The 27,130-nt window shown below is 42.6% G+C and overlaps 2 protein-coding genes across 3 annotated transcripts in view; both read right to left on the bottom strand.

Annotated features, from left to right (window-relative positions):
- The window catches only part of atrn (attractin), a 116,648-nt gene extending 112,763 nt beyond the window's left edge, over positions 1–3,885 (bottom strand). For both annotated transcript variants that reach the window (XR_002665270.1, XM_022750467.1), the window contains exon 1: positions 3,444–3,885. Coding sequence is in view for 1 of the 2 variants with exons in the window: in XM_022750467.1 (XP_022606188.1) it covers positions 3,444–3,682 (239 nt within the window). In the remaining variant the exon portion in view is untranslated. The remainder of the gene's footprint in view (positions 1–3,443) is intronic.
- A 3,803-nt stretch (positions 3,886–7,688) lies between these two features.
- eif2ak3 (eukaryotic translation initiation factor 2 alpha kinase 3) lies at positions 7,689–18,710 on the bottom strand. Its single transcript, XM_022751225.1, has 16 exons — positions 18,516–18,710; positions 18,171–18,307; positions 17,431–17,698; positions 17,152–17,317; positions 16,882–17,007; positions 16,462–16,584; positions 16,073–16,302; positions 15,436–15,548; positions 13,372–13,494; positions 12,623–12,772; positions 11,581–12,139; positions 11,095–11,268; positions 10,285–10,458; positions 9,988–10,089; positions 9,158–9,220; positions 7,689–8,252 (listed from the first exon to the last, which is right to left on the bottom strand). The coding sequence occupies exons 1-16, from the start codon at positions 18,693–18,695 to the stop codon at positions 8,070–8,072; spliced, it is 2,871 nt and encodes a 956-aa protein (XP_022606946.1). The 5' UTR covers positions 18,696–18,710; the 3' UTR covers positions 7,689–8,069.
- Between the last annotated feature and the right edge of the window lie 8,420 nt (positions 18,711–27,130).

Below are 27,130 nucleotides of genomic sequence, written 5' to 3'. Positions count from 1 at the left end.
ATCGCTGATACAACGCCGTACTCTGTAGGCACAGACGTTCGAGCCGATAAACATTACACTGCGAGTCCTGCTGTGTTATTAGTGAAGTTCAGGGTCAGACTATCACTCCTCCAGCAGACAACCTGCACCACCACCTCTCTGACAGCACTGACAGGGGGGGCGGGGGGCGAACCCATCCACCTCACCACGGCTAAAATAGAAACGGACAATTAAATGCTGGGTTTGTGGGAGAGGAGACAAACAAAGCAGCCGCAAGCCCCCTTTTATACACACACCCCACTACGTGAAGATGACCCCTCGTTACGCCGCGTACACAGACAGGAGGCATATGTGCGATTGGTCGACTAACTGATGACACGTCGACCCCCTCACTGGTCGGCGCCAGACGCTAGATTTTATTCATCCACAACACTGTGAGCTGTTGAGTCTGAGATGCAACAGTTAACTGTGCTCATGGATGCTGGCAGTATTCTGGTCTAGAAGATGAGAATATGGTCGTGTGTCAGAATAAATGACCACATTCAGCTCAGGCATCTGGACGTTGACCTTGTCCAAATTTATTTTCACATTTAAATCGACATGGAAATTAGTTATTAGGAACATCTCCATCTGCGATAAAAATAACAAATAATAACCATGTTCAGACATTTAAAAAGAGCCAAGTAACTAGTAGTTTCTATAAAAGTCTAACTAATAACTCATGTGCATGTGCTTAAAATATAGTTCCATAGGTCCAAGTACTTTCATTATCAATTCATTGGTCCATTTTTTTCTTTTTAAATCAGTGATTAATTGTTAATATTACAAAATGTCAAAACAATATGAACAGAAAAAAGGTGATTTTCCTTTTCCACAGCCCAAGGTGATGTTTTCTTTGTTCGACTGACAATCAGATTAGCAGATTAATGTTCAATTTACAGAAGTATAAAGGACAGAAAAGACACACACACACACACACACACACACACACGAAGCCAGGATCAACCTGCCAACAATTATTTTTTAATAAATTATTTGTAAAAGAATAAAAAAAGAAAAGCCATTTGTAAGAACTAGTTTCTAATGTGAGGATTTTCTCCTCTCACGGTTATAAAACCAAATCTCTTCCCAAGTGTTTTAAATCTACACTCCACTGGGTCCTGGGAACTTGTGAAATGCATTTGTCCTTATTTTCTGACAACTAATCAGAAAAATAATTACGTAAAGAAGCCTTTAAGCTCCACTCCACTTGACCCCAAGACTTTCATGCTAACAACTGAGCCTCCACATTACCCAGGATGCAGCTGGTGGCCAGCAATGATTTCCCACAGAGATAGACTGCTAAAAATCGACGCTTGAGAGCAACGGTCTCCCGGTTTTTTCTTTTTCGCCACAACCAAGACGAGCCATTTCATCCATGGAGCACTCAGCCCTGCCAATCTGAAACATTAGAAGCTCAGCAGCCTTTCAGATATGCTCAGCAATCAGCGTGTGCTAATGTGCAAAATAGTCCCAGCTTCCCTTTTCCTGACCACGACTGATTTCTGAGGATGTATAAACGCCACAGGCCCGACTCTGCTTTGCGAGCAGGCAGGATGAGGGTGGCACCGGGCTGAGAGAGCACGACACCCAGTATCGAATTTAAAAAATAATAATAATAATAATAAAAAGAAAAAGAAGGACAAAACACTCTGGATCTTCTACAAAAAAAGCACTTATGTGAGGCCTGTCTACTGGGCACACCCTGATGGACACGTTTGAGCTGCACAGACATGCTAGATCATCACAAAGCTGGAGCAAGATCAGCTCGCCAACAACCAAAAAAAAAGGAAAGGAAAAGTAGAAGTATAACATTACTACATGAGCTCAAATTTAGACTTAACACAGGTAAAATGAATTTGGGACAAAGTTGTTGTTGTTGTTTGTGTTATCTTGGCAGGATCTGCAGAAGAGCACAATCCTATAAAATGCGGCCAATAGTGTCATCATCATTGATTTTGTCTAAATGAAGTGTCATCAGGCAATGGAGGGCAATTTTCTCCACCAGAACATCAGAGCGGAATATAAACTCAAGCAAATGAGAAGTGACACTCTTAATGGGCTCGGAGAGGAAACGATGTGCGGCACCGACTGTCCGAATATTCGTATTGACGTTCAACACTTTTCTTCTTTTCTTTTTTTTAAATTCAGTTTGTAATGTCACCCATCCCTTTGTTTAAATTAGGGTGAGTTGACACGGAGAGCAAACACAGATGTGGTCAGAGACGGGGCGAGTGAAAGCGAGTGAAAGCGGATGTGTTATTGGTCTTCTTATCAGGTGATCGCCTTTCCTCCCACCTCCACTCACCTACATGGCTCAGCTGTGAAAACAGGCCGCTTTCAACACACACAAAGTTTTTTTTTTCCATACTTTGACCCTGAGCTGCTGCTGTCCCGTTAGTGAGTAACAGCTTTCTGCTACCAAACCCTTCGGTTCACAACTAGCATGACACAGTATTTCAAAAACAGTCCTGTGAGGCCAGACAGCACAGAACAGTCCTACAGAACAACAACAACAACAACAACAACAAAAAACAGCCAGTTTGGACTGCACCTTCATCAACACCCCCTGCTGAGACCACCTGGTTGCTGCTCAGCAGAGGGGGGGACGCTGCCAACTCATCCTCCTCACAAACACAACCACAGACATCACCATGTGTTCTGGCAATTAGAAATAAATATCCTGGCTGGGATTTGAGTGGTTGAACTGTGGATAAATACCAAACTGATTAGCTGATTAATTAGTTAGTCAGCTGATACAAAAAAAACAAATACATAAATATTTTTGATGATCATTTAGTGAGAAAAGACAGCTTCTCAAAAGTGCCTTTCATGTCATTTATTTTGCTTTCTTGGCCTCTGGGAAAATGCAGTGGGAACTCTCTTTCCTCTTTTCTTGCACCTTTTTTTTTTATCATCAAAACATTTGATGAAGACAAAAAAAGGAAGTGCCAGAGTATAACTAAAGAAAACCATCCTTAGTTACAGCCCTGCTGTGAATAATTACAGTCCAGTATAACAATGAGGCAGTACTGATGTGCACATTTGGGTAAGGGAATGATAAGATGGTGACACGGTGGAGATTATGAAGTACTGAGGCCCCAACTGTAAGCCTTTTGGATAATCATTCAGATCACATACTTGCACTATTCAGCATCTTTACAAACATGCACTGCATCTGAACCAGGACAGCTGTGCCCTTGTGGTGACGGCGGTGGCAATAGTAGTAGTAGTAGACCCGGTATCTGCCTCAGGTGTGCACCGCTCGGGCGCCTCCTCGCATGCTACCTGGCCTCTGAGTTGGTACAGATTTGGCACAAAGCAAAGCACACGTAGGCGTCATACACAACCTATCTCAGTGATAAAAAAAATAAATAAATAAATAAAAAAAAAGCCGCTTTATTCTGCCCGTGTGTTCACCGTACCTGAATCGCCCTCCGCAGTGCTGGCATTGGTCCCCAACCCAGCCGGGGAAGCACACACAGTTGCCCGTAGCGGTGTTGCACTGGCCGTTCATACACGGCTTGTCGCATTCCTTCGCCTCGGTGACGCCGGGCAGCCCGGAGAGCAGCCCGACGACCGAGAGCAGGAGCGCGGTCGACAGCATCAGCAGGCTCCGGCCCCGGCCAGAGCCCGAGCAGGCCCGCCGCGTCGCCCCGTACATTCTCTCACAAAAGATGGCTGCTTTAGACAGACGCTCCGCTGCTTCGGAGACAAGAGACCCGACGAGCTGCCCGCTGCTGTGGTTCCGTCTCTCAGACTAAAGGTAAGGTTTCCCCGGAGGTAAGGTTTAGTGTCTTCGTTGAGGCTGGTATTCGCTGGTTACTTGGTTTACATCTTTCCAGTGGTTCTGTTTCCCAGCGCCGCACCAAGCCGCATATTGACATCCAGAAGTGACGTTATGGTAACGGAAATGCGCAACCAGGAGAGGGAGGGGGAGGGGGGGGGGCGAAGCGCGCAGGGCTTTAAACTTTTATTTTGAAAACAGAGGGCAGAAACCCCGCCCCTTTATTTAAGGTAACATGTCAGCCTCTTCTACATGATGTTTTCCCCATACATGGTTTCTTTCCATTGGGCTATTTTGTATTCTGAAAACCCATTTTTATATCAAGAAAGTTTAAATTATTATTTCATTAAGCATTAAAACTACATATCCCATGCTCCTATTTATGTAAAACTCGGGAGCAGTTGTTTTTGAATTCTAACAAAAATAATAATTGTGAAATTGTTGACCTTACACAAAGCAGCTGCAGAAATAATAGTAACTTAAGGTTCACTTAACAGCTTTTTCTGGAGCTTAAAATAAATAAAGTATAAAGTAAAATAAATAAATACATAAAGGTTCTGTTTTGCTTTCTCTAAAAATATATAAAGCAAATAGTAAATAGTGATCTTTCCTTACATTATAGACATAGATACACAGATGATGTCAATTAATTAATTAGTCCTCTGCTCAGGTGTGTACAGACTGTGTTTGATTGACATGTACTGAGGCGACTTCAATCCGAGCAGAGGTCTAATCATCCAGAGAAATTGAAAACACCTGTGTGTGTTTGTGTGTGTGCAGTGCCTTTAATAAATGTACTGTACTTCCACTGAATGTCACATAAAAAAATATTATATTTCCACATTATAGTGACATAACATGTGCATGTGTCAAAATGCAATATGGTATTTTTGCAATAGCTCATGGCATTATGAAATAATACTGTACTGTTCCTTTAAGGTCTTGTGATGCATCTACTACCACTGCGACTTTCTAGTGGGCTGTGATATAAATGTAATTCTTCTACGGTATTGCTGTTTATCATTTTGATTATTCCATCATTGATTACGTATTATTTTGTTTCTTTCCTGATTCAGTATCAGTGTCAGATATTTACAAAAAACAAACAAACACATGATTCAGTGTGTTCTGTGTATGTGTATTAATTATTATACGTGTGTCGTGTGCAAAGTAAACACTGCTGGGTATATGCAGCTATCTCATACACCAAACCAATGATGATTACTCACAGTAACGTGATTTAATTGGAAAACATTCCTGTGTTTCTGAACGTCTTTGGTGGTTCGCCTAATGATGATCAGGTGATGAAATATCAGTGACTGAACCGCCCAACACTCACTCCCACAGACTGCACACCAAGGACACAAAACTGTACAAACGGTATAGAACAGTTTATTAAATTTAGACTTGTAAGAAGTCATCATATTCCAATGCGCTCCATCGCATGAAGCGCATTCATAATAACACCAACCCAAAAAAGGATTGATCACGGCATTAAAACATAAATAAAGCAAATAAACATATTTACAATTCACCATGGACGGAGAATGGGTTTGTGCACAAGAACACAGAACTACATGTCCAGACAGAGGCATCAGAGATTGAGAAGAGGGATCTGATTTTTCACTTGAACCTCAGGAAGAAAAAGTACCCAGACTGCAGGAGTGGAAGGAGGATGAACACAATTTAAACAAAAGCAACAAAAACCTACTGTTATAACGACATTTTCTTGGTTTGAGTGAAAAGAACTAAAATCTCTAGAACCCCCGATAATACACTATTGTCAGTAATGCTGCTTTTAGTTTAACGGTATATGATTACAAGATATTTACTACAGTAGGTGAGTTAAGTTTCCTGACTCTGACTCAGGATTTGATTTCTAGAAGACAAAAGGACAAAAAAAGAAAGTTTCCAAATCCTTTTAGCTTATTTCACAGGAGAGAAGAATTTACTCTGAATCCATTATTGAATTCATTTGAAATATCAAACATTAATTTTACAAAAAGGTGTCACATTGTCAAGAAAGGACTTATCAGAACATACTGTCCTTCATATAAAGCTGTTGAATTTGCAGCATGAGTTTTCACCCCCCCCCCTTAATCTCTCCTGTTCCCTCCTTTTTCATAGTGGGAGTACCGTCCCGTTTTAAACACAGAAGAGAGAATTGATAAAATTACAACAAGAATGACTCATTTTCAGTGGGCTGAGTGGATGGATGAAACGAACATCAGTTTGACTTCCTGTATCAGACACAGTCAAAGACTTTACAGTAATCAAAAAACCCTGCAGAATAATCAAAAACTTTGCTTATTTAAAATTAAAAAAGAAAAAAAAAAAAGAAAAAAGAAAAAGAGAGAAGATCCTTAGAAAAGTACAATCATTGAAAGCACATTACAATTAGCAGTTTGAGTGTGTGTAGTTACAAACAGGTCATGTACTCTCCCAGCACTTCTTATGTACATAAAACAATGCTTATGAGGATCATATGACCAACATCAGGTCCGGGTCCCCCACTAGACAGTCTAGACGGGGGGGTAAAACAGTATCACCTTCTTCACTAAATGCTATTTCTCCTGCATCATGGGGAGAGCTGCAGACCTCAGTACTGAGTGCTTCACCAGGAACACCAGCTGGATGGGGTTGGAGCACAGTAGCACAATTGCAAAAAAAAAAAAAAAAAAAAAAAATGTGAGGTGAGTTATCAATTACAGAAAAGTACACTTAACTGACTTTCAAATGGCACTCTGGTCCTGCGGGTCCTCCTCTGGTGCTCAAAGCAGGGCAACCCCCCCCCCCTCCCCCCTCCACTTGGTACCCCAGATATGTGAAAACACTGAGAATAATTTCAAACAGCTATTAGAAGTGACCAACATCATCTGTCTCTGGAGGTCACACTGTAACATTCAGCTATCCGTTAATGGCAGGGATCGTCTCCTCTCTTCCCCCTTTCAACAGTATATCACACTATCTTACAGGTGTCTCATGAAAAAGCCATTTACAAGCAATGGCGCCTTACAATATGTACAGGATTGATCAAATGTATCTTCTGAATTAACAAAGAAAAGGGTATAAACAGGTTTTTTCCCTTCAATTATGTACAGAGAGCAAAGAGGAGGTGCTGGAAAAATGATTGAGCACCTCCGAATCGTTGTGTAAATTTACACACAGAAAAACTGTGTCCAAGTACTGGCTTTAAGATAACAAACTCACACTCAACCCTTCACTTTCCTATCAGATACATGCAAAAAAGACATGAGCCCGAGGCTCAGCATTCATCCAGAGGGGGCCGCTGGCCCCTTTCTAAAGGCAAATCATATCTGGATTCATAAACTCTTCTCTACGCAATACATCACCTTCTCTCATAAAAAAAACACATAGGAAAAAAGATGGTCTTTTTTGGTCTCCCAAATCAGGCATATTGGGTGTCAGAACACCAGTTAGTGCTCATACCAGCGATCAGTATTAGTCACTAGTAGATAGGATGATCAAGCATCAAAGGCCCCTTTGGAGTGTCCTCTTGGTTTTCATACCTGAGGTGTAGCGTGAGTGAGTGAACACTGGCTGAATGTTGAGAGCAAGCAGCGTGTTGTGACCAGACCAGAATCAAATCATATCTACAACAGCTCTTAGCACGTCTGTCAATTATCTCAGAGTACCAGATGATGTTTGCCATGACAAGAGTGGAGAGAGGAGACTGCCAGTTGTTTCAGACGATCACAAGTAAATATTTCAAATTCAATTAGGTATAATGTTTAGTGATAACAGCTTAGTCTCCGCTGAGCTGACTGACGGCAGTAAACACTGCCCATCTGGTACTCCGAGACACGCAAAAAAAAACAAAAAAACACTAAGAATTATTTGTAAGTACCACTTGAGCCAAGTCTGGTCGTGAACATTACAGAACAGCTGTCGCTTTTAAAATATTCTTTATTCTTTACTTTAAATATTCACACTTGTAAGTGTGATTAAAATTGATTGGGAATTTTGGGCAGCATAATGTGTGCGAATATGTAACGGCATGTGTATTCTCCAAGATCGGTCACTGTGCAGGACTTTGTCTTGCTGCTCTAAAGCCACTGAGATAACTTCCCACACATTCGTTGTACTTGGCTTCTAAAGTGATTCTGTCTGAGGCAGTGTGTGACGGGGGCTGAGGTGTTTCTCTTGGGCAGCAGACCAGCAGGGGAATGACAGGGAAACAGGGGGGTGGGGGATGGTGTGGGGGGTGTGTGGGACAGGGGTTATATATTGCGTCACGGGATCTTCAGTTAGTCGATGTCTGGCGCGAGGGGCGGCCCATAGACGAGGCGCTGTAGGTGCGGGAGCGCTGCCTCACGGCCAGTCGGCAGGGCAGCTCCAGCTCCTGGAAGAGGGGAGTCCCTGTGATCTCAGCTGCCTCAGGACGCTCGCCGGGGCTCGGCGACAGCATGCTGCGCACCATGCTCAGCTACACGCAGGGAGGAAAACATACAGCACAATGAGCTCTTTGTCAGCAGTCATGCCATAGCTAAAATTTACATCCATTAGTTTAACTTATTTGCTTTACTTAAGGTTCATGTAACACAACAGCACCAGTGATGAATGTAAACATAAACACTAAACTAATTTGCACCTTCAACTCATAAAACACCAAACCACAGACGCACGCATGCACACACAGATGGTGTACATAAACACACAGAGTCATCCCCTGCACACCCACACAACATACAGGACATCCCAAAATAGAACAGCATACAGCTAGTGAAGTGGGATACAGGGATAGCAGGGAGAGGGTATTTTCCAGTGTTGGAGAATCACAGATTACGTGATGGGATTATGTTAATCTCATTACAAAGTAAACAGGTAAACAAGGTAATGTAACCAACCCAACACCGGTGGCGGCGGCGGCCCAGTGTCCGGTGTGGTCATAAAAGACATATCTAAATGACTTTTTAAAACGTGATAATAATTTCATTCTAACAGGATAATGGAGGCAAATTATACCAACAAATCATGTTGATAAAACTGTCTGAGGTAAGAATGAAGCTGTTTACAATTCTACGTGTTAAAATGATGATATTTACATATTTTACTTTATATTGCGTTGATTCAGGAGCAAAATAATCCGAATACACCTCCTAATTGGATTAATTCAGCAGGTTTAACTCACCAAGGGGATTATGTTGGTGACTGGACATTTAAATCTGTGACACACTACAATATGAGAGTGAACTCTCCCAGCTCTGCATGTGTCCCACTTTGTTCATTTCCTACAGCTTGTTCTCAGCCACTAACAAAAACAGTTTTCTTGTCTCGGTCTAGAAGTAGTTTGTGTTTGCGACCACTAGGTGGCAGCAGCGGGCCACTCACCTCCTGAACATTGTTTTTGGAGAAAACCTCTGGGAAGCGCAGCGCCCTCACCTCTGTCAGCGTCTGGGAAAAAAAAAAAAAAAGAAGATGTAAACACCTGTGAGCTGTGCTAACGGCTAATCAGGCCCTTTGTTGCCGAGACAAAGACTTCCAGGTCGATCCGATCACACAAGGGTGAAGAAAATGTGTTAAAACTGACAATAATGATCATTCGAATGGCAAGAACGATGATGTGTTACTGTTTATCCAACAGAGTTTTCAGACACAACAAAAACAATTTAGTAAATAAAAGAAAGAGACAGAAGGAAACTGGCTCATTAGAAATTCTCTCTCTGTCTTACACAAATAACAGCACTGGTGATTCAAACTGAAGCCAAAAATTAGAGCAGATCAAACAACTAACTTCACATTGGAAATTATCTGCCAATTTTATTAGCCTCTTATTTTTTTAACAGTTCAGGTTGGGTAAATATTACTTACAACACATATAAGCTTGCTTTTGTTTAATTAATCTTAATTAATCTTTATTCACTCCTGTCCTCCCTTATACGTTTTTTTTTCCCGTTGCTCACACTTCCTTTTATCTTTACTGATGCTTTGATTTTTAATTTAACGCTTCACACACCAATTTGTATCTTACACAGAAAACTGTGTATATTGTAAAGAGGAAAATACTGACAAATCCAGTCTAAACTGACGATTATAACCACGTGCTTGACATTTCAAAAGCCGAGTTACTGGGTGAAACAACCCTTTTGGGAATTAAATGAAAGAGAGAAAATGAAGTGAAATCAAGACGTGATTATGTGCCCATGTGTTTGCTGACTCACCCTCACTCTCTCCATCTGGGTCCTGAAGGGATACAGCAGCTCAAACAGGATCAGACCCAGAGAGTAAATGTCCACTTTATGCGAGTACGAGTTTCCAGAAAGCTGCCGGGACAGAAAGGAAAAGATGGAGTTAAGACACATGAAGTCTCTTTTAGAGGGAGCAGATCAACTTATCTTATTTACCCATAAGGAATTATTATCATAGCCTCTTTTTAACCAAAGCTTCTGTTTATGTTTATATGAAAATATGAACACGTCCCACAAATAGATGAATTATTTTAAGTATAATCTCCTCACCTGCTCTGGGCTCATGTAGAGCTTAGTGCCGACCTGGCCCGTGTGTCTGGTGAGGAGCGGCGCGGGCGTCAGGGCGCTCGGCTCGTCATCGTCCTCCTCCTGGTCCATGGCCGTGACGAGTCCGAAGTCTCCCACCTTCACCACGTCGTCCATAGTGAAGAAGATGTTGGAGGGCTGCAGGACGGATGATGACAGGTTACGTAAGATGTGTCAAACATCAAATATGTGAAGGCAGTGAGCATTACTAATGCATGCACCTGTTGACACCACCAGCAAGTGTTCCACTCCACATACACAAGCAGAGGAAATCACTTACATAGTGATCAAACCCAAACCAGCCAGATTTGCACTTTGGAAGCAAGAAGTGCATTTTCAACAGTGTTTAACAAGTGTTTTTAAAGCAGATTTAGCTAAATGTTAGTGGCTACATCTGCATTAGACCAGCCACTTGTTTGAAGGGGTTTTTTGTTTTTCATATTCAGGTTTTAACTTCTCAGTTAAATTTAAAAAATGATTTTGGGGCAAAAATCAAGAACCTATAGAAATTCAAGTAGTGTAGAACGGTCAGTTGTGTCTCCTGCAGCTGCAATATGAGGTTTAAGATGAAATGGTGGGTTTATTTTTCTTTTCATAAAGCACTTGCAGCTTTAAAGTGCAGCCATGAAGTTAGGAGCTTTAAAACCTACAGTGTTAAAGTTCATTTTCCTTCCAGAAGCTGCAGCATCAGGATCGTTCTTGTCTTGCTTTACATTCACCGTTTCAGTGTAAGATACATTACGGTGGACAGTGTGTGCATGTGTGTATGTTCACCTTGAGGTCCCTGTGCATGAGCCCCTTGCTGTGCAGGAAGTCGACAGCCTCTGCGATCTGGAGGAAGATATCCAGACACTGGTTGTGCTCCCTCTGCTCCGGGAGGCAGCGCTGTGCCATCCAGTCCTTCAGGTTCTCCTTCCGACACAGCTGCATCTGGATGTACAGGTACACCTGGAGATGGGAATAGACAAGTTTGACTTCATGATTTATATTTGACACTCAAAAGAAATATTTCACTTTAGTTGCTACTAGAAAAAAGAGGAAAAGAAAATATATTATAATATATATTGTTATTTAGGTATTGCACATGCACAAAAAAACCTCCACACCTGCAGATGTTACAATCATTCTTGGGAAAACTTTTCCTTGTACAAGTACAACTGAAAGAGCTAATATTAGTGGTAAAGGGCCAAAAATGACCCCAAAGTATTCCCTAACACTGATGCCTATAATAACAACTGTGTGAGTGAATGACTGACTGACCTTGGGAGAAGGCTGGACTCGCTGGGTTGGAGGAGTTGTGGGGAGAGCCAAGGTAAGTGAGGTTGGCCGTGGGGGAGAGGAAGAAGAGGGCGGGGCGGATTCCTGTTGCCTGGTGTGCGAGGAAGACGAGCTGTTCTTCTCCGTCAGCGTGCTGGGACTGGCTGCACCGGAGGCCGAGTCCGTGTCTGCCTCCGCATCTCGGTCGCAGCCCGAGTCCTCGAACACTATGTCGAAGGAAGAGGAGGTGCAGTCACTGGGGCCGCGCGGGGGGCACAGCTCAAAGGAGTGGGGGGTGTCCGAGGCGTCGGGGTCAGCCTGGCTGTCCCTCTCAGACATCACGCTGTCGTGGCCCAGGAGCGGGAGGAAGGATAGGTCTCCGTCGTCAACGCTGAAACTGACGGATCCACCGGCACTGCTGGAGAGCAAGGCTCGGGGATCGGTGGAGGCCTCCAGAACGTCTCCCTCCGGCCCACAGACAGGAGAGACAGAGCTGGACACTGGCACTTTGACTGACAGCGCCTCCATGTGGTCGAGGAAGCTCATTGGCCAGTCGGTGGTACTGTCAGAGAAGAAGAAGTCTTGTTGCTGCCAGGCTTACAGGTTGAGTTAAATTACATTCAACTACTACATAATATTACAAATAATTCATTCCAGACAAACGTGCAAGTGTGTAATGAATGTGAAAAAAAAGGAAATCACAAAATATACTGCAGCAATATTTACTGTGCATCAAGCAAAGGACTAAACACACCAGACTTCGAATACACTGCTGCAAATATGCTTAATGCTAATATGCATTTCTCATTACATGACATTTTAACATCTGTCTTAATCAGTGAGTGAAGTGAGCCGAGCGATGTCGAGTCTGTGGTGTACTAAATGTCACAAATGTGATTATTTCATGTCATTATTCTTCTCAAGCAGAGGCTGAAGTTTCTTTGCATGGACGCCGCTGGGAGGAAAACAGACTCCTCGCAGACTTAAGCGCCGTGTTCGACCTGCCGAGCAACACGGGATAACAGGTTTAAAAGCCGAGGCTCACCTGGCGTCTTTCAGCCACCTCTTGTCCATCTCCTCCTGCCAGCCCTCGGGGGGGCTCTCCTGCCAGGCATTGAAGTAGCGGATAATCCCAGGGTGCTCCAGTTTGGCCAGAGCCTTCACCTCTCGCATCACCTTCTCACGAGCCAGCTCCCTGAATGATGGGAAAAAAAAAAACTTAGTTTGACAGTTGGTTGTCTGATTTTTCATGAATTAAAGGTATGAACACACAACTCCAAAGAATTCCTAATAAAACTTTGCTCTTATTAGATTTGTTATGTTTTTTTTTTATTCCCAGTCACTTGACTCACTGTTGAACGAATGCATGGACAAATGTTCTAAGACAAAAATATTGGGATTTGTTCCATTACACCAACAGACCGTAATGACACAACATGAAGCTGGCTTTGATGCACCAAGGGCTTAACAAGCGCTTCAACAAAAACACTGGGCATGAAAATAATTAACAGACTAGTTTGTTATGCATTACGGGATGCTCCAGTCAACAACAGGGCTAATGTGAAAGTAAATGCAGAGCCGCTGCAGCTCAACACTAAATTTCCATGCTTGTCAGTACAAATATAAATTTGCACGGCTACTATTTGTTCCAAAGTGTCAGTTATTTCTGCGCGGTTTTTCTGTGTTTTAGACTAGTAAGTTGCTGCTTACATAACCAGTTTAAAAGCTTTCAAGAAAACAGGGGCAATAGCCTCCAGCAACAAAGCCTGTGGTGCGGCCAGCGAGAGGCACTACCTGTTGGGCAGGCGGATTCTTTTGATGGCATAGTTGCAGTCGTCCACTTTGTTGCGTGCTTCAAACACAACACCGAACCCCCCGCGGCCGAGGCACTGCACTGGCTCAAAGTCGGTTAGGTACCTGGGGAGAGACACTTTGGTTGTCATTATGCAAAGAAGAATCACACTGTGCTCAGTGGCACAAAGGAGCTGTGTGTGACACGTGTGTTATTACCTACGTCCCTGACAATTTCAAAGACCAGGAATCACATAATCCTCTATAGTCAAGGAGGTGCATTAAGTGGTAAAAGGTGATTAGCAGAGAAGAAATTACCACCAGCCAAATCCCTGTCATGGCTGACTGTGGGTGCTGAGTTGGCAGGAAACCAAGTTAAAGCTGAACATGAATCATTAATTTCACATTAACATTGTGCTGTCAAAAAATTCTCAGCTGTCACTAAGGCAAACTCTACTTCAAAGTCACATGCTGAGTAACAGCAAAAACACATGGTTAGACTAAAAGAAAAAAATGGCGCAACCGAAGAGAGAAAGAAATATTAATACTGTGTGACAAAGATTTCTCATGCTGGGTATTTGTTTCTGAGAGACACCTGAACAAGGTCTCTCACACACAGAGACACATACAGAGGGCAGAACACGCATTCAACTTTCCTCTCAGGTGAAACATCCATCGCCTATTTTGTATCCCGCTTTTTACAGATCCTATCCTTAGTTTGAAATTAAGTTTTTATCATCCAACAAAGACGCTGAAATCCCTGTCAAGGCTGTGAGTGCTGAGTTGGCAGGAAACCAAGTTAAAGCTGAACATGAATCATTAATTCACATTAATATTGTGCTGTCAAAAAAGCTCTTAGCTGTCACTAAGGCAAACTGTACCTCAAAGTCACAGGCTCAGTAACAGCAACGACAAATTATTAGAATAAAAAAAATAAACTGAACAGAGAATTTTTATTTTTCATGATGTCAGGACTAACATGGCCTATTTTAAAGTTAAATAACGTAATATTCATTTGTTGTTTGTTATAGACGCAGCTCTTCTGCTACTTGTATCTCAATCACACACCGCCTGTCAGGAGTATCACAGTTTTTCCATTTGGTCTGACTCCATAAACCATCATTAGGGAGTACTCCGTTATTCTAAGTAGACGTAAAGAAATAAAATCATTGAGTTTGCTGCCTCCATTCACTCTCTTCTACACCCTGTCAAAGCATCCCTGCTCAGGCCCCTCAGGGGACTGAGGGCTGTCTTATTAGGAAATGTGTGGGCACATGTGATTCAGGCCTCTTCTGGTTTCCTGATCTCTATCTCCCTCGTAATGATCCTGACTCATGTCTGCAGCAGCTGCTGCAACAGCCACCGGTTTTATTTAAAGAAAGTTCTTCAGCAAAAGCAATCTGCATGGATTGCAGCAGCTTTAAAGGAAAGGGATGGGTGGGGTGTTTGTCATTTTAGGGTGGATCAAAGAAGAGACTGTGTAAGTGATGACACCAGGAGAGGAAAAAAAAAAAAACACACTGCAGTTTGATCAGATTCCTGCTTGTGTTTGGGAGGGTAAAGCCCTCACGTTTAGCTCACCAATATAAACACGTAAAGTCCATCAATCAGACTACAGGATGTCAGTGGCAGCCTATAAATTATGGCCACTGATCATATTCCGGATGTCCAAAATAACAGAAAAACTTCAGACAATGTGCTGACAGTGATGTAAAGTGACACCTCGACCCTGTGGCAGATGCTGCTGGGTGGGGTGGGGTCTGCGGGTGACAAGGTCATTTTCATTTGATGGAACAGCTGAGTTATCCAATCATGCACTACTACGGCTCGTATCTCCAATCTCTGCCTTGTCCTATGAAGGCAGGCTGGAAGACCAGTGGTCACCATGGTAACAGTGCTGAATCTGTAGCTACACCTTGAAAGAGTGAGACTCGCGTTCGACTTTCAAGTGTGAGGATAACAATTCCCGGCACAGTGGTGTTGTTATGTGAACTTCCCCTGAGTCATGACAAAATCATTTACATGAAGCGCGTTCCGCCTCAGCTTCACAGTGTGTTAATGACGTACCTGGACACATATTCGCTGGAACGGGTCTCCATGGCAACCGGCTCTTTGGATTCGACAACCTCAAGGTCAAACTTGCTGTCTGTCTGGCACTGTGTCTCCGACTCTTTCCGTTGCTGGGGGGGGGGAGACAGCGAAGACACATTGAGGACATCATACATGTTGCTTTTTTTTTTTTTTTTTCCCTATTAGAAAAAACAAGCTTAACTTTTGTGGCATGCTGGGTATTTTTTTTTTTTTCTGAGAAACACCTGAACAAGGTCTCTCACAGGAAGCAGATACAGAGGGCAGAACACGTATTCAGCTTCTTCTCAGACAAGACATTCCTTTAAGATTTAATGCGCTTATGTTAAAGGAACTACTTCAAAGAATCTTACTTTAAAAAACATAGAATTTAAAATGTCTGATTGAAATGAACTTTGTCAACTTTATCATCTAACAAAGACACTCAAATTAAAAACCTCAAGGATGTCACAGAAAGTTTGTTTGTGACATACTTTAATGAGTATTTGCCGATTATACTGAATACTGAAGCAAATTCTTTACACAAAATAAAAGTTGCATTTGCACCGTGAGGAATTATCGCACTATGCTCATGGTCACTACGGTATTCACGCTCACAGTCTGTCTGTGGCCTTACCCTCACGTAGGCTACAGGGGCGGGAGGGTGGAAGAACTTGCGGACGATGTAGGTGGTGGCGGCGATGCAGAAGACGATGGTGCCGAGGATCTCCTTCCACCAAGGCAGCAGCAGCACGGGGTCCTTCCTCCTGCGACTGTCACCCCCCGCCACGTTTCCCTTTATCAGGCTAACAGCACTGTCGCGCTTCTCTCTGTAACGCTTGCTGTAGGGGAAGTAGTAGCCATTGTCTACAAGGAGGAAACAAAGAAATCAGTCAGTGGAGATTTTTGTTGCCTGTGTCCCTCTAAGCCAGTTCACCTCTCTCTGCTGTACATCCTGGGTGCCCTTCATGTATATAAGACTTTATTGTGGGCTTTTACAGCCTGTGTCCAGTACGAGGTTCTTACCGTATGGATACTGAAGGATGGACAAGGCTCCGTTACTGTATTCGTCATGGGAGAACTTGTCGTTATTCAGACACTTGTCGAATTCATCAGAGCCGACCAGGGCTGGTGTCCGAGACGGGGAATCTGTGTCACGAACAAGATGAATAAGTTCTTTGATTTCAGTGAGAAGACGGATCAATATGGAATAACAATCTCAGAGTGGCCGTATATCAAGGGGAATAAATAGGGAAAACAGGGAGACACAGCGTCCGGATGACTTCAAATATTTCTTGGGGACAAAGTTTCACTTAGTGGTTAAAATTACAGTGATGAGGTCGGTGTTTGGTCACTGCACCTCGGGTGTTCATGCCCTCACTACCTCAGTGACTTTGGTAATTAGACACAGCACCTAATGATTTGACTGAGGAGCTGTGGACTTACGGATTAGAGGCTTCCATTTGACAGTAGGCAGTGGAATTATACTCTTCTCTGATCCGATAGCTTTGGAGGGGAACTTTTCAGTGATCCTCACTGAGGACTGGAGGTAGAGCTGTCCCTGGAACATCCCTGGTAAAATAAGAGCAAAGGGGTTTGTTTGTGCACTACAGTACAAGTGTCAAGACGCACAGCTTATCAATCATCCTCCTCATGCGTCCGATTTTTAACACCGACACACTTCAGGTGTTTATTTATGCTTGTGTATAAAATCACCTAAGTACACGCTGGACTCTGCCGTTCCCCTGGCCTTCTCCGGATCATCGTTATCCTCCTCCTCATCAGTTTCTGACTGGTTGCTGTAGGCAGTGTCGTCAAACAGGCTGATTGGTGTGACTTTACCACCGCCCACCAGCCAGGCCGAGGCGATGGGCGTGCAGAACTACAAAACACAGGTGATAGAGAGTTAGATTATGTGCTTTGTTGATGTCTAGAAAGAGTTCAAATGAAGCTCCTGACTGTAAATTTAGTTTAATTAAGTTTATAACATCTAACCTGACGCTCCCAGACCAGCTGTCCCTCAGGCTCGGTGCTGAAGGCCATGACCTTCCAATCAGGAACTGACACTTTGATGACGAGGTCCAGATTCTGCTTCTGGTTTTGCTGGTTCTCCGCCTGCTCCCTCTCTTTCGGTTCGTCGGTGATGACCCGCTGACTCTCCCTCCAGGCATCGCCATTCGCCACTTCTCCCTCCAGGAAGTTGATTCCAGACTGAGCCTCGGGAAGAAGCTTCAGCTCAAAGTTTCCGACACTGAAGTTCCACCTTGTAACAAGAACGATAACACACAGGTGAAACACCTTCTTTAATTTGTACTTTTGTAACTGATCATCACAATTAAAAGGTTAATTTTATGAAAAAGTATAATAATGATAACTGTTGAGTGTTATTTTGTTTAATAAATGAATTATTTATTCCTCACTGCATTTTAAATCAGCTGACTCCAAATGTAAACAAAATGGATATTTATGTAACATGGCCGTGCATAACACAATTACAGATTTACTCTGTCTACTGAGGGTGAGATCAGGACACTGACAAAAACAATGCATAGATTATGAGTATGCAACATATGAGAAAGTAGATGAAGAGCTGACTGACACGATTTAAAACCACTGACAGAAAGTCAGTCACGTGGCTCTTTCTGAAATACCACACACACAGATACAATAGATGCGTCATGACTCGGGCTGACCGAGAGCGACAATGACAGATTGAATGACTGAATGAAACTCACTTCTCCATCCCCGATCGGGGCCTGATGGCTCGCACGGTCTTCTGAGTCCTCTGCAGCAGGAGCACGTCTTCAGACTCCATCTCATTATTAGTATCCCCCCAGTGGCTGCAGCCCACCGCAGAGCAGATGTACCGAAGCTGAGGAAAACAACGGGGGAAATTACGAAGAGGGTTATTCTACTGTGTTAGTGGAATTAGTTTTGGTTGCTGTTTTGCTGACTTCTTTCAAAACTAATTGGTATGATTAATTTGATTCAGTCTCTTGGTGGAACAGAGGGAAAATATAAGTCCATTCATTCCATTTGTTTCCATGCTGTCACATTTGAATTGAAATGATTTCACTGACCTTGCCGCTGTAAGCCCCCAGACCATAGGTAGTTAGGGATTTGCCCCCAACCAGGACGGTGTCCTCTCCGATACGGTAGGACGACTCCAGCAAGGACTCCACGCTGAAAGGCACTGCCTCCATACTCTCTCTGTCCCGGTTCCACTGGAACAAGGCACCGTCCAGTGAGGGGATGACCATCTTATTGCCAAACACCTGCAGGAATCATCAGATCGGTTTTCTTATTGGTTCTTACTGTCAAAATATCACAAGTTGATGTTAGATTAGTTGGAGAGGCACAAATCTGGAGCTGCAACAATTAGCTGAAAAAGATGATTAGAAAAATAGTCAGCTATTATTTTAATAATCAAGTAATGATTTAAGTATTGTTTTTAATTTGAAAAATGTAGCTTTCTGCCCCTGAAATATGACGATTTCCTGTTTTATATCATAATGAACTGAATCATTGGATTTTGAACTATTGGTTGGATAAATTAAGATATTTGAAGAATGAAGCAGCAAATTAATTGGTAATGAAATGAATCATTAGTCGCAGCCCAGCACATATCTCAACACAAAAGAGCCATGAATATGATTATTTCCCACTAAATGTGACATTAACCTTTTTGTACCTGTAGTCTGCGGTCCACTGGTGTTAGCCTAATGAACTGGAATACAGGTGACGCTGTACCACACCTGGACTCCCCCTACTAAAGTCATCTGAACAAGCCCCAGATACACTGAACACTGGGTAAGGTACTGTGGTTGCCATTGCTGCATAAACTTTGTCCAACCGTTAATATCACACACTGCACCGGTGACATCAGGACAAATCTTTGATAAAACAAGTGGTTCTGAATTTTATTCCGTCTGATGCAACAGCTTTCAACACACACCAACCCTCCTGGAATATCTTTTACATTATGAAAAGTCCTTTTCAGCTCAGACAGACAATCGTTCAAACATCCAAATACTTGCCCACACAGACAACACCGGCCGACACACTTCCGCCCACACAGCAGCAGCGTTAGCCCCCGCACACTTGGACTCAATCCACAGGCCTGGGACCATTACACAACTAAGAGCCCAAGTAATTAACCTGGATCTTTGTAAAAGTGTGCAACCGTGGATAACGTGTGTGTGTGAGCTATTAGGTGCTCACTGTAGGGGAGCAGTAAGGATGACATCATTGCAAAAACCTGATCCTAATCCTGATGCAACCTCCATAGCATTAGCTCCGCGGGGGGGGTGGGGTCAGGACAATTGCTTTCCTCAAGCACTTCAGTCATCATTATATAAAGAATGTTATCAAAAATCTGTTTGTTTGTCCGAGTTGTGACTCACTCTTTTCAACAAACTGTTCAGTGATATGAAAACAGTTTTTCACCAGTGAGGGATTCCTCATCTTCTTGATGAACACGACCAGAAAGGGATGGACACATCAAGTGGTGTTGGGGTCGAACCCATGACCAGTCACTCACCTTGTTTTTGGAAATCCTATCAGACTCTAAAAAGGTCAGTGTAGTAGCTTTGTGGTGGATTAAAAAAAAAAAAATGCCAAGAGGGAGCAATGCATGGTAGACTGATTTACTAGAGAGCATAGCCAGGAGCAGAGGTGATGTCATCTTTTTAGAGGGAGGGAGGGAGGGAGGGGGGGGGGTGACTTGGAGACAAGACCAGGATAAATTTAGCAAGTGAAAGGAGGAGGGGTTAACAATCTGACCATCACATCACACCATGGCTGGCATGGCTGAGGAGACGCAAAGAGGTTTACAGCGGAGGGGAACTTCTCTGTGCATGAGTCATCCTGCTCCTGATGCTTTAATCCACGTCTCTGATCCGGCCCAGTGTTCTACCACCGGTTAGCCTGGATCTGCTCTCTCAGCTGCTCTTCCTGCTCATCTTCCCCACGGGCGCAGACACGCATCCAGACACGGTTCTACTCCACTGCTCTCTGCACTGTCTGGTCTACAATGTTGTCCTACAAAACTCTGCATCAGCAAGAAGTGAGAAAAAGTTGCATTTATGAAGCATTTATGTTGAAGTTTTTCAAGACCTCCACCTCGGAAATAAATAAATAACCCGAGATGACAATACCAATGCCATCTAACTTCATCACATCAGATAATAACAGATTGGTTTTATGTTTGAGCAGGTAGAAAGTGTCAGTTTTGGTGCTTATTTAAAAAAAAAACATAAAACTCTCCAAGACGACGACGCTGAGGTTTCCATAGGACGAGAAGTTTAAGCTTTGCTGCAGATTTATTTGCCCTGCAGGCAAATCTATTCAAATTCTCTCTACTTATTTCTGAATCTTAGCTTCATTGTCATCACAGCTCTTTAATAATCTGGTAGAGCTGTCTGCTGAATTATTAACTCTTTTTCTGTTCTAAGTTTCAAGAGACCAGAACAATCATTACATCTCAGCACTGTGAGGGGTCAATGAGTCCGTAGAGGGTCCGGGGGAAAGTGGGGTGCTTCAAATTGACATATTTTGACAGCTATTTAAATCATAAAGCAGTCCATGTATAAGGAAGTCCTCAATCAAGGCACTAAAGTCTAGCGTTTTTACAAGTTTACAAGTTATTTACAGCTAAAGCCAGTGGAAGTTCTCCAATATGACACCACTTCTTCTATTTATCTTCTGTAATATTGTTTGATGGACATATCCACACTTAGATGAACAAAAAAATTAGAAAATAATGGAGGTGGGTTGATTTATATGCACCGTTTCTCCTACAGGTAACCTCAGACATACATTGATCCACTTAAACATTCTGCATCAAACTCATGTTACTTCATTCAAGCCACATAAGCATAAATCTAATGCTAATGTCTCCGTTTTAAATGTGATTTAGACGAGGGAAAATTAAATACAATCCACCTGCACGTGTCACAGTATTTATGACTTTTGGCAACGTACCTGCATGACATTATGTAAAGTACATCTTATTACGTTCACACTACGCCTGATGTGCTGTGTGGCTGGTGGGTATGTTTACCACTTCCATGCCATCAAGTTCATAGAGTTCGTGTGTTAGCTTAGATATAACTAACACATGTATTTCCTTAAAATCTGTTCTGCTAATTGGAACAAGGTTATTCATTAGCTGCAAAGCATTTGAGGAAGAAAGAGTTTGAGGAAAAGGATTCTATTTTTAAAAAATATATGGCAGCCCTTTCTAGATTACATGAAAAAAAAAACCCTAATCAAAGCAAATTAAAAGGCATCCTTTGATGAAATGTGTATGAATATATGATCAACAACCCACCGCGGCCCACCCCCCACTCTGTTGTTTTATGGTCTTTGTTTATCCTGGTCTTTGTGTTTTTTGAAAGGGTCTTGTGTTGAGTTCCTACATTTTTGTTAAATCTTTAAGACAAAAGAAAAAATAATTCAAAAACAAGGGTGTAGATTTTGTATTTCAAATTTTTGTGGAATAATAAAATAAATGATTCAAAAGAGCCGATCACTTAAAAAAATAGTCTAAATGATTAAAAAACACACTCCTCAGCACAAATGTTTTCTTCCCCTTGTGCCTCTTCTGCTATGAATTTCCTAGACCTATTAATTTTTTAAGAGCTACAAATCGGACTCATTCAAGTCTTACCCTCGGCTCTTGTTTTGAATGTGCAGATGCCCTTTATCCAACATCACTGCTCTGCTGCACCGGATCATCAAGACCTCTGTGTGAGGTCAGATTCTAGATTATTACATTTTATTTTTCCCTTTACAAGCTGATCATTATTAGTTTAGTTCTTTAATATAATTATTATATTATATCTTTAACATTGGTGCTTTTGAAATGTTTTTTGTTTTTTGTTTTTTTTAATACACAATTTATTATGGAGTCATTTTGTGTTTAGAACCATGTCACTGTTATTCTACCCTGGGGAAACGTAGCAGGGGTGGGGGGTGGTAAGGAGCGGGGAGGTAAGGATCGGACAGTTGCAGTGGTGTGTGCGAGTGTTTGTGTGTTGCTGCCTACGCTACAGCAATCCTGTCAAACACAGTCAGCTCTCACCCGCCGCTAATGTGCCACTGTTGGCCCACAAGGCTACTGCTCCACTTAAAGGCGACAGACAGTGAGAGAGAGAGACACACAGACAGTGGACAGAGGGAGAGAGAGGGAGGGAGAGAGAGAGAGATGGTGGTTTGACTAGAACAAAACAAAACAAAAGACAATCTAAAAGAAATTAGAGCATCTAAGAGAAAGGTCGACTTTCTGCCAAAAAAAAAAAAAACTGCCCATCTGGCCGTTTTCATTTCCTTCTCCAGGCTGGGAGAGTTATTGCCTGTCACATTAGTCGCTGTGAGGCGATCAATTGTTAGTCATCGTGCGGTGATCAATCAAATTCTCATTCATTCACGCTGCATGCCAGCAGAGGTATGCAAGTGTGTGTTCTGTGGAGTGAGAGTGTGTGTATTGTCTATTATGTGATGACATCATCTCTGGTTTGAGGCATTACCTCACCTCACTAATCACCCAACTCCTCTTCATCCCTTTAACCAACCCCCCCCCCCAGCATGACTCACTCCATGTTGGCACTGACTCCCTCCATCTAACCCCCCCCCCTCCCCACACACACACACACCCTTAACCCCCCCCCCTCCAAACACCCCCCTAGCGACTCCTGGCTTTTCGAAGTGATGGCTTCTTTTTCTGCAGACAATGCTGTTTGTGGCTCTGCTGTCCCTCATTTCAGTAAAAAAAAAAAAAAAAAAGAAGAGGCATACACTCTGCAGGATGCAGCAGGTGACTGGCTGCTTCCTCCCCAGCATGTCGAGGCCAGCCAATGGCATGGCGGCAGACCCCCCTAGCCTCTAATCACTGAGCAGACTGGTGTCTCAGGGACCCGACAAGCACCAATGAAACTGTTGCTAAGCGCTCAGGAGGCGGTGTAGGGGTAGTGGTAGGAGACAGTGCCCCCCCCACCCCCACCCCCACCCCCACCCCCACCCACCCTCCACCAACACACACACAAAAACGCCCACACACAGCAGACAGGCATCCCAGGTTACTGGGGGCAGAGAGGGCAACGGCTGGATTTAAACTTACATAAAGTGCATGGGTATATATATAAAACACACGCATACAAGACACACACACACACGCGCGCGCGCACACACACACTCCAGGGATCATAACAAATGACGTCACAGCGAGTCACTGGGTTCAGAGCTGACAGGCATCTCTCCTCGTTCCACTCCGTCAGCCAAATGAAAGCCAACAGGTGAAAACACACAGAGAGGGAGTCCAACACACACACACACACACACACACACACACAGACACAGACACAGACACAGACACACACATTCAGCATCCTCTGTCATAACATGTGCATATTGGAGGATGACAGGAGGATGTTACATGTGTGTCTGTGTATGATTTTCTTGACACGATGTGAAGTCAACACACTCAACACAGATGAAAAGACGAGGAGAAATCTATAGTGTCCCCAGAGACTCTAAAGCAGCTGTTTTTATCTATTAGATACTGTACTTTCACTTTTACTTCATTAATTCATCCAAAATAAATAAAAAATAAACTAAAACAGATAAGATTTGAATTTATTTTTGAAGGAAAAATATTTCTTAATTAAATCATAATTGATTTGTTTACTTTACCTTCTTAAGTATTGAATAATAACAAACACATAAATACTCACTAGAATAGTATTACAATGCATGACTTTCACTTTTAATTAAGTAATAATACAGCAATACTGTATGCATGTGTCTAGTTAAGCTACTTCTGTTTAGTCACAATTAAATTTCCTTGAGTGAATGAATAGTTGATTTAAAAAAAAAAAAACATTAAATCAGCAGTATAAGAAAACAAACCAATATTGGGGAAAATAAATCACTGAGAAGTCAACTGTGACCTGAGAAAAGCATGATAACCATGTAATAGAATAATGTAAAAAAATAAACTATGAAAGCCATATAACAAGCGTGGCATCTTGTAATTCAGCAAACTGGGGCACAGCTTTATATTCAAGGTCAAATGTACATCCTGATGCAGCCAGTGCAGAAGCTATACTGTGCTTCGAGGAACCTTTAGGGGTTCTCCACATCATAACCTCTGAGGACCTGACAAATAAAAAAAATTAAAAAAAAAGGGTTCATGAATTCTGATTTTCTAAATCCCAAACACAGCAGTTCTCAACCATGTGCCACCAAGCAGACACACAGCAGGTGACTTCAGTTCCCTCCTTCTAGTTGGAGGTTTGCTGATCAGTGAAGTCAGCTGCTGATGGTGTTTACCTGCAGACTTCTCAGGCTGAACGGCAGATACTTGAGAACCACTTCACCTACTGATGCGTTTCTAAATACTTGGATGAGATTCTACCAAAAAACTTAAACTGTTTATTTTGTGCTTTCATTTCATACACATTTTTAATCCTCTTTTCTTTTGAGCCTGGTGCTTATTGCTTTTGAGCTGTCAATTAAACAGTGTGGGTTGGCTTTTTATCTGTGCTGCCCACCACCAACTGATTCCAGTCAATCAATCTATTTCTGTGGGAAACATAAAACACATCACAACCATGAGCCAAGCCCTTTTCTGGAGAACCCCCCCCCCCCCGTCAAAAGATATAAAACTTTATGAACTGGTCTAGATTGCTGTTTTTCATTGTTATATTACACTAATAAAGCAGAAATGTAGTTATACGGCAGAGCCAAAGAATTCATTACACTTACCAGCACCAACAGTCTAACATTAAACTGATCTCAGCAGCCACCCAGACCCTTGTTAGTTTTCAGAGGCTTTTTCCCTGAGGCAAAACTCTCATCCAGAGCGAGTCCACATCAAAGTGAACCATGAGCACGTCTCTGGTATGTATTTCGGAGAGCAGCGCTCTGGTCTAGCTCTGGGCTACACTTCACTTTCAGCATGTCGGTGTGGGCGGTTTAAGCCTCTGTATACATGTACAGACGGGGGTCTTGCTGCGCTTGTATGTGTAAACCACTACAGTCAACAAAGAGGCTAATCCTCCAGGCGATAGAGCTACTCTCAGATTTATGTGGGGGTGTACTGTATGTCTGGTATGTGTACGTGAGTACATGAAATGAATGTAAACAACAGCAAACCTTGCTTGAATGATCAAAGTGCACCGAGTTCAATTATTGGTCTTAGTGTCTACAGAGAGAAAGATATGTCAAGACTGTGGAAATTGACTTTTTCATCCACTGGTAGATATTAATCAGCTGGGTAATGTCTGTTTAACTTGTTTAATTGGCTGCGGTTGACCCTTGTGTTTATCAGATGGGGCTGTTCTTCTACATGTCAAGAGAATAATACTGAGAGGTTTGATTATAGCACTGGTTTACTGATCTGGATCATTTATATTTCCATACACAGTCTAGTGTCTTTACTTCTTAGGGTTGACAGAAAGGACAATAAATCTAAATTTCAGTTGCATTAACAGTCTTCCAGATGTGTGCCTGTTCAACATGAGGTAGGTTTTCCTTATTTTTCTTAGTCATTTGCAAAGGAAACACAGGTGTTGGTCTACCTCGGGTTTGCTGAGGCTTGAGGACACCAGGCACCCTGAGCCGACATCTAGATCCCACTGCTTCCTGCCCTGGTTGTGAGGATCCAGAGCAGAGATCCGCCCATCCAGGGTGCTGATGATTACAAGAGACCTGTGGGTAGAGCACAAAGATATCAACACACTGTGCAAATGAGGATCTGTCGACAGTTATTGCAGCTTTCCATACCGGCAGGGCTGCACTCTTTTCAGTCTTGGCCACCAATATTGACGAGAATAATTTAAACTTGTTAAGGCGACAATGCGTCTCAGCAAGCTGTTTTTTGTTTTGTTTTATTACTGGTGTTGTCCAGTAACACTGGTGTTGTCCTTTAACTTTAATCTTCCCAGTGGGAGCTTCAGTCTAATGCCATCACAGACAAGATAATAAAGGGCAAAGAACGAACTGTGGCGGTGCAGATGTTGTCTGCCTTTGTTTAGCGATCAGGGTGACCTTCAACTGCAGCCAACAGCACACCTGTGCCACGACAAACCCCACCCTGTCAGCTCGTTATGGTGGCATGTTGATTAAAGATGGGACCAGACTTAATGATTATTAAAACCTCACCAGACGCCCCACATATAGTGTCTTATTTCCATAAAAAATACAGTACTGTATGAACAGGAATTCAGAGAAGGCAAACTGCTGAAATGTAGGATGAAGAGAGGGAGGCTACAAGGAGTGTAAACTCTGCTGAAAGAGTTGTGAGAGTGAGTGAACTTTGTAAAAAAAAAAAAAACAGATGGATGAACTAGATTGATCTTTATCGCTCATGATACATCAACTTTCAACTTCTTTTTGAATCTTACTTCTATCAGAGTCTTGTAATCCCACAGAACAAGCAGACTTAAAACACCTGGGACTGAATTTCAGATCAAAATCAGAATAAAGAAACAAGACGGACGAGGTTGCAGACAGGGTTTAATTTCAATAAGTATTGTAAATGAATTTTCTTACGTCCTTATTTTATAAATGTGAACTCCATTGCTATCTACTTTTTTCAGCAAAGACACAAGAGGCTGCTGCGCCTCAGGTATGGGAAGAGCACAATGATAATGCCCTGAAACAGATGCTATGAGACTGTTAAGAGTACACAGGG

This window comes from Seriola dumerili, unplaced genomic scaffold, assembly GCF_002260705.1.
Source record: "Seriola dumerili isolate Sdu_G_001 unplaced genomic scaffold, Sdu_1.0 BDQW01000149.1, whole genome shotgun sequence".
NCBI lineage: Eukaryota > Metazoa > Chordata > Actinopteri > Carangiformes > Carangidae > Seriola > Seriola dumerili.
The sequence above is the reverse complement of the archived record's forward strand: the minus strand, read 5'-3'. Positions and strand labels throughout refer to the sequence as shown.

Excerpts from the sequence above, each read along its gene's own strand:
- eif2ak3 (XM_022751225.1), bottom strand. The coding sequence starts at position 18,695 with ATGGTCATCCCCTCACTGGACGGTGCCTTGTTCCAGTGGAACCGGGAC. Across the intron at positions 10,090-10,284 it reads TCTACATGAGCCCAGAGCAG|CTTTCTGGAAACTCGTACTC; the intron begins GTGAGGAGATTA and ends CTGTCCCGGCAG. Across the intron at positions 8,253-9,157 it reads CCAAAAACAATGTTCAGGAG|CTGAGCATGGTGCGCAGCAT; the intron begins GTGAGTGGCCCG and ends CCCTGCGTGTAG.